General features: G+C 42.9%; 1 protein-coding gene across 5 annotated transcripts in view; it reads right to left on the reverse strand.

Annotated features, from left to right (window-relative positions):
• The window catches only part of ME3 (malic enzyme 3), a 128,713-nt gene that overhangs the window by 27,652 nt on the left and 82,668 nt on the right, over positions 1–18,393 (reverse strand). For all 5 annotated transcript variants that reach the window (XM_032991102.2, XM_032991103.2, XM_032991100.2 and 2 more), the window contains 3 exons: positions 13,765–13,840; positions 8,485–8,646; positions 5,444–5,547 (listed from right to left, as the gene is read on the reverse strand). In XM_032991102.2, the coding sequence (XP_032846993.1) occupies positions 5,444–5,547; positions 8,485–8,646; positions 13,765–13,840 (342 nt within the window). The remainder of the gene's footprint in view (positions 1–5,443; positions 5,548–8,484; positions 8,647–13,764; positions 13,841–18,393) is intronic.

An 18,393-nucleotide genomic window follows, 5' to 3' on the forward strand; every position in this document is an offset into this window, starting at 1 on the left:
TAATTAGAGCATCTGAAGAAATAACATGCAGGCACCAGTACTGGTTATTTTGTTTCTGAAAGATGCTGGCAAATTTGTGATCCATGGCACCAGAGAACTGCTGAAACAGAGGCGGCTTGTTTTGGAGCAGGCTCTGCCTGTTGGAGAGCACATGGGACCTGACTTGGTATGTTTGTGGGTAAAAGCACCGGGAAGGGATTAGGCAAAGAGAAATCAGGTATAAAACAAGCACAAGAAAAAACAAACTCAGCAGAGCTACTTTCCTTCTTCTCCCATTTTAAGAAACTGAGTGCTTGATCCCCTGGTATCTTCTGTGTTCTGCCATATGGCACGGGCTGACAGAAAGCTTCTGGTCACCCTGTTGATAAGCACCGATGGGAAAGGAACGGGGAGTGAAGTTATGACAGCTTAATGAGGCTTCTGCAACACAGTTTGCTGGAGTGTGGAGGTGCCTCCTGCGGAGTCTCAGGCTGCATGCTCAGCATCTGCCAGCAAGCAACTGAGGCGGCTGGAGCTCGGGGCCGGGCCATCCATCAACACCTCTGGCCACATGGATCCACCAAGCTGCACTCTGTGATGAAACTACAGGAGCAGTAAATGGAATAAGACAGATAAGGAGCTGGTCTGCAGCTTCTATACCAGTTTAGGAGAAAAAGAAGAGGAAATAAATTTCCAGTGGTAGCTTGTTTTGAAAAACAGTCTGAAGATTAAAGAATATTGTTACTGTAGAGGCTGGGATGAAGCTCTGAAGAGTCCAGAGATCATGACTGTCCTGGGTTTGAGTGAGTGGTGCGTTTTTTTGGTAGCGGGGGGGGGCTATAGGGGTGGCCCTCTGTGAGAAACTTCTCGAAGCTCCCCCAGCTCCAAGTCAGCTCCACCTCTGCACCAAAATTGAGCCAATCAGCTGCACCTCTGTGATAACGTATTTAAGAAGGGACGTGGTGAGGAGGACTCGGACTTGGGAGGAGGAGTTGTGACAGCTGCATGAACACCAAGGCCAGTGAAGGAACAGAGGAAAGAAAGGAGGGGGGAGGTGTGCCGGAGCAGAGACCCCCCTGTATCCTGTGGTGAGACAGCAGGGTGGCCCCCCCCCGCCACTCATGAATATCTACAGTCGAGCAGACACTGATTTATGTCCTGTGTTTTTCTCCTGGTTGATCAAGGTGCTGTGCCTGAAGAAGGCCGGGGTCTTACGGGAAAAGGTAGCCCCGCTGCTGTAATTCAGCGCTGGGAGGATTGCAGCATGCAGGGGTGTCTCACACTGGAGCAGCTCGGGAAGGGCTGCAGCCGTGGGAGGGAATCCAGTTAGAGAAAGTTGGTGACTCAGGCTGGAGCAGTGTGGGGAATGCTGTGGCCCATGGGAGGGATTCAAGTCAGAGGAAGTTTGTGGAGGACTGTCTCCTGTGAGAGGGGGACCATGATGGAGCAGGGGGAAGAATTTCTAAAAGCTCCCCCCACTGAAGATGGAAGAAGTGGCAGCACTGACTGCACCCCCATCATTCCCTGCCCCTGTGCCACTGGGGGGAGGAGTTGGAGATATCGGGAGTAGAGCTGAGCCCAGGAAGAAGGGAGGGGTGGGGGGAAGGCATTCTCACGTTGTGGCAATGCTTCTCACTGTCCTACTCTGTTAAGTGTTGTTGGTGTCAGTAATAAATGTATGTTCTTTTTTTCTTCCCCTAATGAGTCTGCCTTTTGCCCATGACCATAATGGGTGATTTTCCTCTCCTGGTCCTATCTCTAATCCCAAGCCTGGCTCATCTGTCTCTTCTTATTGCCAGAAGAGAAGGGGAAGAGAGTGGCTGCATGGTGTTTGGCTGCCAACCAGGCTCAAACCACAACAATGACCCAGCACAACTCAACTCCCATCACATTTTGATTTTGATCTCAATTTGCTCGTATAGGCAAGCTCCAGAAATTCTGTGGGTTACTCTGATTATGGTCCTTGGACACTTCAAGTGAGTATTTATTCCAGGCAACAAAAATGTACCAGTTCAAGAGTAAGACTGACTTGCTGTTTGCCATGGTAACTGAGGAGAAGGAAAACTGAAGCAGAGTATTTTCCCATACAAAGCATACTACTCACTGTGAGAAAACAGCAATCTGTCGGGCTGCTTCATCCAGTCATAGGCTAGGCTCAATGGGCCAAATTTTGCACATAGTTGCCTCCCAAGAGGAGCAAAATGCATAGCTTGGAGCTCTTGTTAAAGAGCCCAGCCATTTCACGTGTTTTAGATGAAAGAGTAATGAATGGAGATTTAGGCAGCAGGAAAATGCAGAAATTTATCCAGCTATTTCAGAAAAGACCTTTCTATAATTGCCCAGAAGTTGTACTTCAAAATATTGCAAGTGCTAACTCCAAAGCCTCTGACACACTCCTCATTTCATTACTAAGTGGCTATTATGCGACCGGGAGCCCTTTCTGCCAACTCCAGGGGTCTCCAGCTACAGGAATTTGACATCTGTTTGATATTATTATTCCATTAGAAGAGTAAATCTTCACTCCCCTGGCTTTTTTGTGGGCTCTGACACATTCCACTTCAGTGACAAATGTCTCTTGAGCCAGCAGTGATTTGACAGGGTGGGAGGTACCCCTGAGGAGGAACTGACAAATGGTTTCCATGAGAAGTTGAAGTACCCTCGGGAAGAAGACAGAATTTCTGCATGAACATCAAGCTGAAAAGGAAACCCCCAAATTGCAAGGGATTTGTGGCAATCCAAAAGGTTCCTCCCCAAATAACTGAATTTGTATGTGATGTTCTAGCCTTGCATAAGAAACCACAGCACACCTCAGATCACAGCAGTTTGTGCTCACAGGTTTCCGCACACGTGGAAGCAGGCTACAATAAAGCAGCGTGTTCTTGACCTTCTGAACAATTCCTGCTTCCTTTCCTAACAGAAGCGAGAACTCCTAATGGGTTGCATCCAGTCATTCCAGTAGAAATTTGAGACCAAATGAATCTGCTTCATATAAGTTTGCCAAACCCATGCTCATAGCAAGATTATTCACCAGCCCAGAGCTCACAGAGGATCACACTCCAACAACGCTTTCAAGTATGCTGGTGGTCAGGATGATAATACAGGGTAATAGGTCCTTTCACTCAAGGATCTCCAAATACTTTACAGATGTGAATGTAAAAGTGCAAAGTGGAATTTCCCAGCCCCACTTTGCAGAGAACTTTTTTTGGGGCTTACTGTGTTCAAGGAATTCATCCTGGCTTAAGAGAAATAGAAAAGCTGGGACAGGGGCCCCAGAACTTGACTGATCACGGTAATTGGATGAAAGCTTTAAACATGACATCACCTTCTCACAAGATAAGAGTTCATTGTTTCATGTCTGAGTGTCTTCTCCCTTCAATGTGGAAGATTACCTCATGTAAACTAAACACAGGAAAATAACAGCCAATCCTTCCTCTCCAGCAGCAAGCACAGAAAAGGCAGATTGTATTTCTGGCCCTGCCACTGACATCACAGGAGTAGTGGGTGCAATGAGCTTTGCATTTAACACCAGAAGCATAAACCTCAGAGTCAAATTTATAATGGCGGAGACCATCATCTGGGTTCTCATTCTATTGTTCCCATTCTATCATCAAAACCAACACTGCAATACTGCTGTGGTCTGCTGGCCAGAAGGAAGTGGGATAGTTTCCTTGAAGGATTAATTAGTGACTACAATAAAAACAAACAAAAAACCCACAAATCAATCCTGACAACTTTTAAATCTTTTCTACTTGTAAAGCCTCTTGTGATTTCCTAGTTGTGTTTTACCAGTTTTCTAGCCTTCAAGAATTTCTTCCCCTAGATAACCCACAAGTGTCTAACATAACACTACACTGTAATCAGCTGACATTTCAGTTAAGCTTTCGTACCAAATATAAAGGACAAAGCAGAGCACAAACACAAAATTCACTTCTCTGCAGTCACCCTTAGGTATTTTTAATCCAACAGGCTAGGCAGTGTTCATATTCACAGATACAGGGGCTATAGCACTGGCTGATAGCAAGTGTCTTTACACAGTAAGTGGGCCATTGCAGCTGGGGGGGTTGAGGTACCGGCCAGCCACCGCACGGGACATGTCTACACCATGCTGCTGAAGAGCAAAGGAGAGACTCCTGTCCTAACAGCAGCGCTGCATGTACACCGGTGCAGCACAACACTGCACAGAGCCGCCACAGCAACAGATGCTGAAAATTCTTCATGACACTCTCATCCCTCTCAAAACTTGGCTCATCAGCTGCAACTGAGTGGTCCTCAGCATTTCAGCCCCTATTTCCTACATCCCTCCACCCACAGCCAGCTGGGCAGTCAGACTGTATGTAAAGATAAGATTCTCAGTGGATGGGTAGGTGTTGTCATTAGACACTGGACATGATGCCTCCTACCTCAAGGGAGACAGGATGAACCGAGAGCTGATGACACATGCACCACCCACTCCCTTCCATTTATGCAGGAACACACACATACATACAGCCAGCTGGAGACACAGAAAGAGGGAAGATCAAACATAGCTCCTTCAGCTGTGAAGAAAAGACCCTACAACATACAGACAGGCAGCAGTCTATTAATCAGGCACAGACTGCAGCTCTCTGCCGCTCCTTATCAACGTCATCTGCTGCTTTAGGAAAGGCAGAAAAAGCTGCTTAGGAGCTTGGGGCTTTCCAAATATTATTATGTTTTTCGTTAGCAGTTGTTCTCACTTTCCTTCTTATGGTAACCTCTCCAGACTGTCATGGAGATTTCAGTATATTTTATTTTTTTCAGAAAGAGGAATTCAATGCAGTGGAAGAGGCGCACACACAGCACTGAGGTTGTAGTTCTGCTCTTCCTATATCAAACTCTCTGGTACATCAAAGATTCTCTACCCCAGATAGTAAGTAAAAATGGAAATACACACTTGGTTTGTCCCACCATTAAAAAGATGATGCTTATAATCCTGGCCTTCTCACTCTGCAGACTTAAATGCCAGCAGGGAAGCTCCTATTTTTAACAAAGCGGTAGACAGGCAGTCTGCAGACTCACACAGACATCACCATGTGGCGTAACATGTCACCTCCATTTGTGATTTCCTTCACAATGGTGAAATCTAGAAACTTCCTTTACAAAATGTAAACAACCCAAAGATTATATTTTGCCTCTGCTGAATGAGGCTCATAAATGCATGATGGAGGCCAGATACAGCCCACAGGGCATACGATTGACACCTCTGGCCTATATGGACAGGAAATGGTTATAAATAGTCAGTCCCATTTCAGTACTCTGAAGACAAATATTTTTGACACAGAGTGCTCAAGCACAAAGAGTCATTTGTGGACCACCCAGGAGACTTGCATTTAAATGACTTTCCTTTGCTTGGATGATTAATTATATTAATGTTTATTTCACGAGTTGCAACATTTGTTCTTAAATGGAAGCAGCACAGAGGAGCCACGTATATAATCCCACTTACTTGTCGGTAACTGCCTGCATAAACTCATCAATCAGTTCGTCGTACTGTTTCCCACGAACCCTCTTGTGTTTCAGTCCAATATAGAGTGGATCATTCAGGAGAGCCTAGGACACAAAGCAATTCTGTTGACATCTTCTCTTCCATGGATGGATGGAGATTTATTTCCCAGGCTATCCAAAAAGTTTGTCTGTTCTGGTCGTATTAATTTTACTTACTATGCAGTGAAGGCCAGCTCACAGATCTTCCTGAGCAGAAAGTGCTTCAATAAGAAGCTACAGACTATCTTTTTGTGTAAATAAGGTCGGAGGAATTAAATGCTTCTTGATGGCCATAGGAAATGGATCTCTACATCCTCAGAACAGCTCTGCCAAGACTCCCTGACAAAGTGCCTCACTCCTAGTGAATAAAACTGACCTTCTGTGGGGAGTGCTTACTGTTCAAATAGTTCTTAATTTTGCACTGAGGTTACCAGGAAAGCTGATGACCATAAACAGTGCTTTGAGCAATGAAGATTGCCTGAAGCCACCTGAAATGACGTGTGTCATATTGGCCTTTAGATGCCAGCCCTGAGCTAACCAGAACCATGCCAAAATGTTCCCAAGTCCTGTATCTATCTAGCACTCACCTCCAGTTATCTGCAGGTGTCAAGGCAAGGTATTTTCATAAAACAGATTATTTTTTGTTTCCTGGAATAAAAAACCAGGCCACTCCTCCAACCAGTCCAGCAGGTGTTAAGTCAGGACTCCTAAGTCACCTAAAAAGGATTGGGTCAGCATGGAAACAGCACATATTTTGGGGAAAATCACAGGATAAACAGTGGCAGGAGACAGGTGGGCCAACACCTCCAGAAGTCACTGCAAAGCAACTCTACTTCCCTTCCAATTTCAGGAAGTGAATCATCCACATGAGAAGGGGATGTTCCATCACAAACCTATTGTCCTGCAACCATATGGGCCCTACATGTTGGCAGGTATGCTAAAATTAGATCTGTTTTTACAGCCACAGCTGTTTTCCCTTAGAAGGAAAGATGAAAGAGGTTTTCCTCTGAGTTTGATGCATTAACTCTTCAGAGTCATGGAACAGAAAGCAGACCCATTTGCATTACTCCACTAATTGCTCCTATAGCGCCATGTGCTCTGGGGCTGGTTCATGGGATATAACATTCTCCCATAGGCAAGCTGAGAAGCGCTAAGCTCTGAAAAAAGAGCCATTTGCTGAAGGAGTATACAAAGTATTACAGGCTGTCAGAAAGACAAGCTGGGAAGTGATGCTAAAAATATAATACAACTGCCTCAGGTATAATTTACTCCATTCTACCTTAGGTTCCTGTGTTAGCAACAGAGTCACCATATATTAATGGGCAGAGATGAACAGGATGAATGCCTATAAAAGGCGTCTTATTTCTGCACCGATAAATGAGTTTACTCATGGGGCAGGATGCTCCTAGGACGTGCTTAGGGTTTGGTTAAGCTGCGTTTGTGCACATGAGAAAGCCATTAAATAGATAAACAAATTCTTTATATTGTGAGGAAATATATTGTTCATGTTGCTGGAAAACAGCACCTTCTATATCTTAATCGCAGAGGTGGAAAATGCCTCCACAGAGAAGCTCCTGCACACATAAGTTGCACTTGATCCTGGGCAGAGCAAAGTGCCCAAGAATGACTCTGGGAGTCACTTTTTCTGTCACCATCTGACCCTTGGAGATGCATAAAAATCATTGGTGAGATTCTGGATTTTAGTGTCCCCTTGATGCTGAGACAGAAACAGGGTCATGCATGGTCAGAAGCTTCCCATGGGAAGGGAAGCACTTTCACCCAGGTCCCTCTGGAGGGAAACTCCAGCTGTGGTGCTCAGAGCATGCCAGCACTTGGCTGCGTGCAGACCAGCATGGAGGAGACGGAAGAGATGAAGGAGCCGAAGTCAAGTACAATGCTCTACTGACTGAAAGCTCCAAGAAGTAAGAGACTGAGACTTAATTCCTGTTTTAGCCTCACAGGATCCAAACTCAGAGTTCTCACTTTTCAGAAAAGACCATGGATCAGGTTGAGATGAGCACACCCCATATTCCACCGCCTCTGTGCTAAAGCGATAAAATAACCCAGGGACCAGAGACCAAAGAGGTAATTGGGAATCTCATCCCAGATGTCAACTATGGCCATTGATTTTGATTTTATTCATTCCCTTCAAGTGTCCAGTGTGAGACACTTGGGGCTGGAGTGAAAGAGGTGCAGAAAATCTAGCCTTCCAGTGAGCATAGGCATGTCTGAAAATGTTGGTACTCATTTGTCTTCATACACAAATGCAAAGCTCTTATACCCTAGATTTGTTATTTCTCTCAAGCAATATGTGTTTGGTTTGCTTGGGGTCAAGTGAGGCACAAATACATTTTACAAAAATGGAGAAACCCAGGCCATCACAAATAACTATAGGATATTCATTTTTAAAAAGACATCCTCACAGATGTCCATTCTGGCATTGCTAAAACATTGCACTTCAGCCTTTCTGATCCAGAGTCATAAGGCAAAAATCTGCAAACAGATGGAGTTCTCTTGTCTGGTTATCATGTGCAGTAAAGTGTGCAATCTGACAAAACACTGAAATTAATCATTCCCAAACCACCCACCAGGGATTTTTCATTTTCTGGAATACAGTTACCTCTAGGCAGACACAAGTATCTGCCTGTTTTCTCACTATTACCAGAGGAAGAATAAATCTGAGACTTCCTGTACAAAATCCTTCAACTCACCTTGACATGCTGAAAGTTGGAGCTGACTCTTCAGCTCCAACTGGCAACACCCTGAGTCTTCTCACCAGGGGACCATGAGGCTATTTAGTGTTTATTTCAGTTCCCCATAAGAGCAAAAGTTTCTTGAGCATCAAACAAAAACACAACCTGTCCAATTCCCTGCAGTGATGGTCTAGTTATTGTCTCATCTTGGGTATCTCTGGCTTTGCCTACACATTTAGGGAACTGGCCTCAGTTAAGCATTAATCTCAATCGTTTCTACCCCCGTAAGATTTATGAAAAACTGTCTTACCTCGTTGTCTGTGCCAACATCCAGCAGGACAGGGAGACACTGTTGTGGGTGAACTCCACCACAAGCTGTGTACAAAGCAAGCTTCCCGACTGGGATACCCATGCCATAACTTCCTAAGTCTCCTAAACCGAGAATCCTCTCTCCATCTGTCACCACAATAGCCTAGGAGGATCAAAAAAAAGACTGTTGTATGGTGTTGCCAAGGCTCTAGAAGCAAAACCAGCTCAGTGTTCACATCAATGCCATTATGCAGTTGCATTGTGCAATGGATATTTGCTCCTTCTACGTGACACCATGTTAATTAGCTGTTAATGATAGAGGGCTGTTAATTTTTGGGGATAGAGATAATGTGGTTGATGAGTAGCTGCTCGCAGTGTGGGAGAGCAGCAGCTCTGCTTGCCAACACTTCAATTCACTTGTAGCACAGCCCAACCAGCATGGCTTTTTGTGCATCCTCAGCTGTATAGCAAGAAGTATCACAAAAGAGATCAGGCCTTGATTTTTTTTCTCTCTTCTGGAAAAAGAGATCTGCACAAAAGTGTTTGTGCCTATGAACTGCATCTGTGGAATTAACAAGCTCATGTCGTCACAGTGTTGTAGAGTAGCTGTGGAGTAGCCAAAGTCAGATAACCAAAACAAAACTCATTATAACCGTGTCTCTTTGCCTCTGTCCTCCTGACTGCAAGGCAGGTAGACAGAAGCCATCAGCATGGGCAGCAGCATGGACTGCTGAAGAGCTCCCACTCTATGTATTTATTAGCCCTTTTTTTCCCACCCAGTTGGAAGTTAAACAATTGCCATTTAACTCTTGGTGCAATTGGCCTTTTGCATTTCAGCTATACTGTAATGTTCTACTTCACCGAAATCTCTAATCTGTAATTTTAGGTTTTTCTTGTTATTGTATCATTTATTTGTGACAAGAAGGAAAATAAAAACCTGCTTAATGTTGTCCAAATTAGAAGCCTGAAGTTGAGCTGTCAACCCACACTGTAAATTATTGAGACCTTAGGAGGCCAGATCTGACTAAACTTCACAATTTTTAGGTTAACTACTCTTTCAGTTTTGCCCCCAGGGTCAGGCATGCTTTTGGACAGTTCTGAAATGCAGTAAGAACAGGAATATACTGGAGTCCAGTCCCACTGTGGGAAAAATATCTGTAAATACAATAATAAACTTCAACTTTCATCACTGTCCCAGCACCTCAGAGAACAGAGCACTCACATCAAATGATTTATCAGACTACCAAGTGCACAGTCTAGCTTGGATTTCAAAGAAGACTGCACAGAAGTTCTTTATTTGCTGATCTGTAAAGTTAAGGCGCAACTTAGGACATAGGACATACACATGCATGTGCTTTAGTGAGAAATAAGAGAATGGGAGATTAGAAGCTATCTCAATAGATGTAATTCCTGGGAGAGGGGGGGATAAAGGGATAAAAAAGATGCATTGGTTTATTGCTGTGATGGAGAAACATTTAGTTGTTTTGGAATAGAATAAACCTCTTGCTGTACTTTCCTATTTCAGGGAGAATTGTGATCATCTGTTTTGGCGTCCTTTCTTATTCAACATAAACTATACACATGCCCCAAGGCTACTTTTTCCCTCAACCTAAACTCCTGTTTGTAATGGCAGAGCAGAATTACATTACATTGCATAGATCAGGAATAAGCCTGAGGAGAAACAGAGGATATATGCATCTGTTCTGCCTTTTATATCTATTTTGCCCTCTAATAAAAAAAAAAAACAAAAAACAAAAAACAAACTCTAATAGTTTGAGGCATGATACATTCCAGGGTTGTAATGCACATACTAATTGTGACAACCAAAATGTAATATGGATTATTTTGAAATGTTCTTCCTATGCATGGAATATTTGTTCTTGTGCTGTGCCACTTTCTTGTCACTAGAAGTTAGAATTCCTGAAAGTGATCCTTCAATGAAAAATCAGTTCAAACTAAAAGGACTATACACCTGTCCTTAGGCTAGAGGTTGGACAATCCCTGACATGGGAAATCCAGTCATGGCAGTGATAAACTTATCCACCTCCATTTTTGAACATTTTCCTATTTTTCCTTCTGAGTCAGTGTGAAGTGTTAGCAATGGGAAAGTCTCTTTTTGGGTGGGCTCCATCTGTTTCTGGGTGTGTGTTCACTTCGTTACCACACCCAGAAGATGCAGTCGGGACTGGAAGGCAGTAATGGGAACAGGGAGAGCAGCAAGCACATGCATTGCTACAGGTTTATTCTAAAATTGAGGCAAATTACATGAAAAGGAGTTAAAATCCTGACTATGCAAAAAATATATATATATTTTTTTAATAATTAAGTTCTAATGAATCAAAATATTTCTCTTGGAGCACAGATCCCCTTTCATCCAAACAAATAAGTGTTCTCAGGCAAGCCTAAAAACTTCTTGATATCCATCAGAGAGAGAAAATTTCTTAGCCTTAGGTGTGCTGCACTCTATAGGTACCAAAGCTCCTCAAGGTAACACTGAAAAATACAGAACAGAAAGCACAGCATGGGAGACAGTCATTGCTGTCTGTATCAGAGAGGTGAAACTGGATTCATATTTGTTTGTGGCTCTTCAGATTTGAAAAACACAATAAAAAAGGCACAAAGTTTTAGTGGGTACCTGATACACAAGCACATTAAAGTAATGTTTTTAATCACTCATGTTCATGTGATCAGAACTCAACAAAGAGGACATTAATGTCTGGCTGAGCAGGACAGACCTTTCTAACTGAACCACTGGTTTAACAATTAGAAGCCTGTTTTCTACTTCCAGCTGTGCTACAAATTTTCTTGATGACTCTAGTCAAGTCTCTGGCTAAAGGTTAGGTGTGCAGTTTAAGCCAATCATCTAACTGGTTTCTAATTTGATAGCTGATGGGGAGAGATAGAAACCTCCAGAGTGCATCTCCTCCCTCCAGCAGCTGTTTTGGGAAGGGATAAAAGGGGTATTTCTCTTTGAAGATGCTCATCTCCCTCTTTATTGATCACTGCAAAAGTACTCACAAACTGAGTCTTCAGGCAGCTGATGTTAACTGAGATGACTGAACCATAGGCTGTATCCAGTGAGCTTCTGTAGGTAGCTAGCCCAATTTTACAGTGCGTAAGTAGGAGACATCTGGCCCAGCAGAGTGATCCAGAGCACCGTGCTGATCCCCAAGCTGCCGAGGCAATGCAGAGAGGCAGGTGCCGCTGTTGGCATTCCTGCTTCTCTGTACTGATTGCACTGAGGTCAGCCTTTCTAGGATGAATTGATACTCTGCCTTGAGTGCACCAACAGAAGATGCTACATGGAAGGATGAGTTTGAACAGCCCTGTATATCAGTAATTCTGACAGGGATTCAAGATGCTGAATGCACTTCTTGGGGTGAGCATCCTGTGGAAGGAGGGAGGGCAGTAAGGTAGGAAGGCCAGGCCAGTCGCTTGCAGGGCAGCACACTTGTCTAGGAATAGGAGACACGGTTTTTACATTACCCTCACTTTGAGGTGGTTTGAACCCATAGCTGTCCTTCCCCAAGATGACACCCTACCGCAACACTATCCTGTATAATTCTCTGCATTTCTTCTGCTCTAGTTGGTCCATCATACAGAGTACAAGATTAAGGAACCAGAGAGAAAATTATCAAGGGGAGACAGTGATGAGGGCTATTGACATTTTATATAATGTTTCTTTAGTGTCAGGATTCATTAGCAACCCCGGAAGAGACAAAAAACTCCATACTCCACATGAGTATGTTCAGAAATGGCAGCTTTTGCTTGTTTTGTTTCTGGCACTCTGATTCTCTCAGAGCAGCCCAGCTTCAACAGGCGGGGTGGAGGTCGGGCACATCGGAGCTTGGCTGAGGCTTTGCTAAACTAAGCAGAGCACCCTTCCACGCTGAGGATCCAGGCCTACAATCCAGACTTCCCATTTCCACAGTGAATGATGTTGCAATGAAGCTCTGAGCAGACACAAAGCAAAAGGTGGGACAGCATCTCCAGGTATTTCTTCACTGTCTTTAATGGGACTTACTCTTGTTTGTGTTCGGTGTGGTCCAAGCCTTTTAAAAAAGCTGGGTCCCTCCAGGGACTTAGGTGCAGTGCAGGTGCCTCTCTAGTTATCTCAAAATCTCAGGTGTTTTAGTGCCTACCAGTTCAGGCATGGAGAATTCTGTGTACAAATACACAGGAAACCCTGCGGTCCAAAAGAGTGATGCTAACGAAATTAGCTGTCTTTGTAGTCTAGCAAACCTGGAAAGTAGATAGTCTGAACCTCTTCCATGGACCACTGCCCTTCCTATGGTCTGTTCTGGGTGCCAGAGGGGAATTTTCAACAACAGTCTCTAAAATTTCTGTGCCAGTTTCCCCATCTGCAAAAACATCTACATTAGCCATAATGAGTTCTTCTCACAGTCCCGAGTCAGAAACAAATGGAAATACTGAGATCTTTGGACAGAGCAAGGACAAAATATCTAGTTTGCATCTGTTCTCCATGGTTCCAAAGACAAGGTTATAGGAATATGATTACGTTTTCTGGAAACATGTCAAATTCCTTTTTTTTTTTTTTTTCCTTAGAAATGGAAAATGCTTGCAAGATTTTCTCAGCTGCCAAATCTTTGTTCCTGGAAGAAACAGCTAACTGATAGGGGACCAAAGCTCTGTCAATAGCCAGGGAAATTCCCAGGCACACGTACTTTCAGCGTGATGGAAGGAGGTGACTGGCAAGACCTGTCTTAAGTATTAACTTTATTTCATGCCAGGGACTTGCCCAGCCCCGAGCTCTAGTGAAAAACACTTCACAAGATCACTTTTTGGGTGGAGTATCAGTAATATTTTCATCTGCTGGATATCAAACATTATTTGCAGAGTTGCCAGTGTCCTGGATGTTGAATGACTCACTGGATTTGGGAAGGAGTCCTACAAGCAAATCGGTTACAGAGATATCCTGACGAGGTTTGGTACATTTAAAAAGTGAGTTAGGCACAGAATTCTTCAACTCACATATCTTGCTTCTTCATCTGGTCCTCTCTTTTGTACAAGTTTATTATCATGCATGCTCTTTTTATTGCCCAAGGTTCTGCTGCCTTTGATAAAGATGTTTTTGACCACAGATACACGACAGAATCTCTGGAGTCCAATCACTAGTGAAACTTTCTGAGGAAGGGAATATTTCTTAGCTTGTCCTTTTAAATAGGCAATTCTGTAATTAATGCCAAGCAGTTCCATTCAATATCCCATTTTCCACCCAACTCTCTGCAATCTCCCAGTCCATGGATGACATGACACATACCTTAATATTTTCTTCAGGCCAAGAGTTTAGCATTGTTGCAATATGGCCTTTGTCATGGATGGTGATAAACAACCCCCTAAGAATAGAAAAAAAAGAAGGAAAAGAAGCCTTGTCATAAAATTAGTAACTCCAAGATAAAATAAGTGAAACTTGAAAATGCAGGGAAATGAGCTACTGAGCACAGAACCAGGCTATTCACTGGCATGGAAATGAGACCTCAAGGGACTGCAATAACAAGTTTAGTTCTCATTTCAAAACCCCAAAGGCTCAAGATCTTTAATGGCAACTTCAATCAACAGCCGCTGGTGTTGCACATTTTACCCTTGTGAAACATCTTTGCTTCGGGGAGCAAACTCTGCTTTAGTGCAGAAAAGCTTTCTAGTTAAAATAATTCTGATAAATGCAGGGGAGGCTGATGGTTTTACATTAAACCTTGTTGCACATTCTTTCCCGGGGAGCTTATTGCTGGCAATTCAAACAGTGAAAGCATGATCCTTCTCACCCAGCTGTCAATGTCAGCAATGCGGATGGCTATTGCAGAGCTAGACATCTTAGGTCCCCTCTCTAGTCAACAGAGCTCCAACTGGATTCAATTAGATTAATATTTGCCACGGAATTTGCTTGGACCAAGCCAAACCTGCCCTAACAACCATGCATATCTGACCAAAGTTTTTGATACTTGCATTCATCAAATGAAAAATACCAAAAATTATGAGAAATGAAACAGAAAATTAAATGTTTGGATGAAACCTCGGTATAAAGTATCTGCATGGACAATAGCACACTTGATTGTATTAAGGCTAATCACTTCTCAACACAAAGGTCTTCAAGATGTAAATGAAAATGCATTCTTTTTAATAAAATTAGGAAGTGGAAGACAGCATTCTTGAAAAATGTTTTAGACCCGTGGCTTATTTTTCTCCTCTATGCTGTTATTACCAAAATAGTATCCATGGCAGGGATTTTTCCAATATCCAGAACAGTATTATTCCCATTGACTGATATCTGCTCAAGTATTTGGGGATTTTTTGAAGCTCCTTTTAGGTAGCATTAACCCCAAAGAAACAACTTCCTTCATATCTGTTGCAGGGAAAACTGCTTATGTTGCTCACAGTGCTCTCTGTTTAGCACAAATCAAGGGCTCTAACTCGATGACTCCTCTTGGCAGGTGAAGGCACCCATTTCCCTTGCCTTGTTATCTGCTCACAAAAGCAGGAGTTATAATGGTCATTAGTATCAGCTGGAACAATACAGAAATGCATTTTTCCTCCTTACATCTCTCTACTATTGCTCAGCCCCAGTAAATTCATATCAGCTCACTGTTTGGGGCTCTAATGTGAAATACTAGCTAGAAAAAGTCTAATTTTTAGAGGAGGCTGAAAACAACTTTAATTGTTAAGTCCATATGAATGATGAATAATCAAACATAATTGGGCTACTTTCTACAGTAAGGACTTCTCTCACAAGACTCTTCTAGAGGGCAGATATCTTCCCACAGTTAACGGTGGGAATCTTAATGAAAAAGCCCTTTACTTTGAAAAGAAGGAAAATAAAAATGCTTACTTCAACATTGATCAAGTTGCAATCACACAGAAAGATCAGAAATGAAAAAAAAAAAAAAAAAAAGGAAAGTAATGGTTCATTTATTCAGCATACTTCTTTAAAACTGTGCCCAGTAACCAACAAACTAATCACATCCACATGGCCTGTCTCAAAAGCAGTATTCACAGATGTTAATCTTCATAAAAAAGAGGTACTGTATTGATGCCATCTATGTTTAGAAAATAAGTTATTAACCAGGAATCAAAAGCACAAATTAGTAACATCATTGCAGATAGTTCAAGTTATGACATGCTTTTAAAAAGAATGCTATTGTTTTAACTAATGTTTTCCATATACAATAAAGACACCTATTACTTAAGTGTCTAGCTGCGTGTCTCATACATTCACATCTCTTCAGTGCTGAAGGGCATCCACCAACTATTTGAAACCAACCTTTGAAAGACATCCAGTGCTTGCAGGAACACCTGAAGCCCAACTGATTACCTACCAACAGCCCTGTGGCTTAGATGAATTGCTAGTTGTTTCACACAAAGTGGAGAGGGAAGATACCCCCTGCCTCTGAAGAACTCCTGACTCCGACCGTTCTTTTGGGGAGGCAGTGGGCTTATTTCCAATCCCTGCTCTGGATCTGGCAGTAGAGAGGGTTCACTCTGGATCTTCCAAAATCTGATGATTGCTCTCAATATGTTACTTGGGAAAAGGGCTCTCACAGCTATCACCATGACATGTTTTGCCTGAGGAAGGACTGGCTTGGCTTAGATAGCCAGGTTGGTGGCTAAGAACCAAGCATGAAGAGACACCCCTTTCAGAATTTGCACTCCCTTTCATATTATTATGTTTATTTGATGTTAAGCAAGCCCTCCCATCGAGTATGCTGACTTCTGTGGATCCCTTCCTTAAAACAAATGGCTTCGACACACATTCGTTCTCCCTTCAGGCCATGCCATTGACCAGATCCCTAGTCCTAGCTCCTTATTTCTGCTGTCACATGCATGTAGCAAGTCAGGTGAAAAATCATTCCTTACTTTACTCCAGGCAAAATCAAATGGCTTAATTTAGACTAACAGTTAACACATTAATCACAGTACCATCTTTAGATGGGAAACCTTCAGGTGATCCACCTGGGGAAAGTGACCTCTCTCCCTGATACAAACAACCACATTAGGAAGTGGGCACATATCTAAGCAAGCCTCATACTTCCCTAATGCTGAATCTGAGAGCCAGAGGCCCAGTTTCAACAAAACACAAAAGTTTCCAATGCCTTTAGGCACCCAGGTGGATCACGTTCCTGAACTTGGTCCAGGAACTGTGGACTCCATCAGGCGTTCAGGCATTCAGAAGCGCATCCTGGCAGCGGTGAGCTGGAAGTCCTTATGTAGGCCAAGTACAAACAAGTGTGTTCAGCAAATTCACTGCATTTTTTGGACACAAAGGGAAACAGAAACACATCAGACTTTATAGTCATGGGTCAAAGGTAAGTCCCCATTTTGTATGATCCCCAGAAGAGTCCTGTTCTCCCCCCTGACGACAACAGAGATGAGCTGGCCAACTTCTTGAAATGAGATGCACAATATTGGCAGAAGGTTAATCTTTTCTAAAATCCCTTCTGCAAGACAGGCAGAAGGAACAGACAAGCTCCTCAAACTGAACTCAGGAAAAGGTTTGCTGATGAATGAACAGGGAACAGTAGAAGCCAGGTTTCTTTCAAAGGTACACTGATTATAGGAGAGGTAACAGGAGCAAAAGCTTATTTGTGCCTTTGAGAACAGCAAGGTAGACCTCTGAATACTGTGATGGACAGGTTGGTCTGTGTGGACCAGTAGTAAATAAGAAACATCCAACTGTCAATAAAATTAATTAACTTGATTTTTCTGAGGAAAAGATGCAACCTAAGCAAAAGATTCTGCCTTTATGATCATGCCTTCTCCATCTCTCTTGGGATTACAGTTGATAAATTGCTTCAGAGAAACAAAAAGACAATAAGGCAGTTTTCCTTTAATCTCCTTGGGACTCAATAAAAATGATTCCATTAAAATAAAATGCTAAAAAGGTAAGTTATTTTGATTAAGACATATAACATAGGCACTGTGTGGCACAAACACACAACCTGGTTTTCCAGACCAGAAAACTCACCTGTGCCCAGGAACCTGCAATTCTACATGGGCTTAGTCATTGCAGATCATTATCACCCACAGAGAAGCAGCCATGCACACAGTTAGCTGGAAGCCAAACACACATGTATGGGGTCAAAAATACCAGGAATAGAGCTTAGTAAAAATTAACTGCCCCAGCAATGTCAGGCCAGAATGTACACACTGTATCACTATTTCTGGCTAAATAGTAACCTCCAGAGAGCTGCTACCTTTGTGGGGTAATTCAGAGTGGGCAGTGCTCCCACCTGCATTGGTTAGGATTTCAGAGCTGCAGCCTCCTGTTCAATCCATTAACATACGGGTTTCACTACAGCTGCCATTAGTTAAGGTGGAAGTCAGACTAGATTTTATCGTGCCACTGAGCACATCTGTAAGGTTCCAGGAAACTTCGAGGAGAGTTACAGCTTCTTAATTTGTCACAGGCAGTATTTCTGTCTGGATTTCAGCAAGTCATGTGAAGCTGCCTGAACTGGACTGCAGGATCTAGAAGACTGCAGATCATCATTGCAGAATCCATCAAAGGGGTTGGGTATGTTCACCAACACCATATGGGACCTTTTCTCATCCCTAAGCCAGGGACATTATCTTTTCCTTTCTAGTCTTGTCCTGTCTGAGTTCATGGAAATACTCCAGGAATTATAAAGCTACAGACTGTACAATGTGAGCTATGGGAAGAATCCTAGTATTGGTTAGATCTTGGCCATCCTGATGGCATTTTGAAAACCCCACAATGACAACAATGCCAGAACTGCAAGGCTCATTTTAGAGAGTTCAGGGACAAGGGAGGCAGTGCAGATTTGATGCCCTGTGGAAGCAGTGCCAGATACTAGTAATGGATTTTTTGGATAACGTTCATTTATTTTAAACATTTGGGAAGGAGTAAGTTTTAACATGTCTCAGGAAAAAAAAAAAA

Source organism: Tyto alba, unplaced genomic scaffold, assembly GCF_018691265.1.
Source record: "Tyto alba isolate M040663 unplaced genomic scaffold, T.alba_DEE_v4.0 Super-Scaffold_2, whole genome shotgun sequence".
NCBI classification, from domain to species: domain Eukaryota; kingdom Metazoa; phylum Chordata; class Aves; order Strigiformes; family Tytonidae; genus Tyto; species Tyto alba.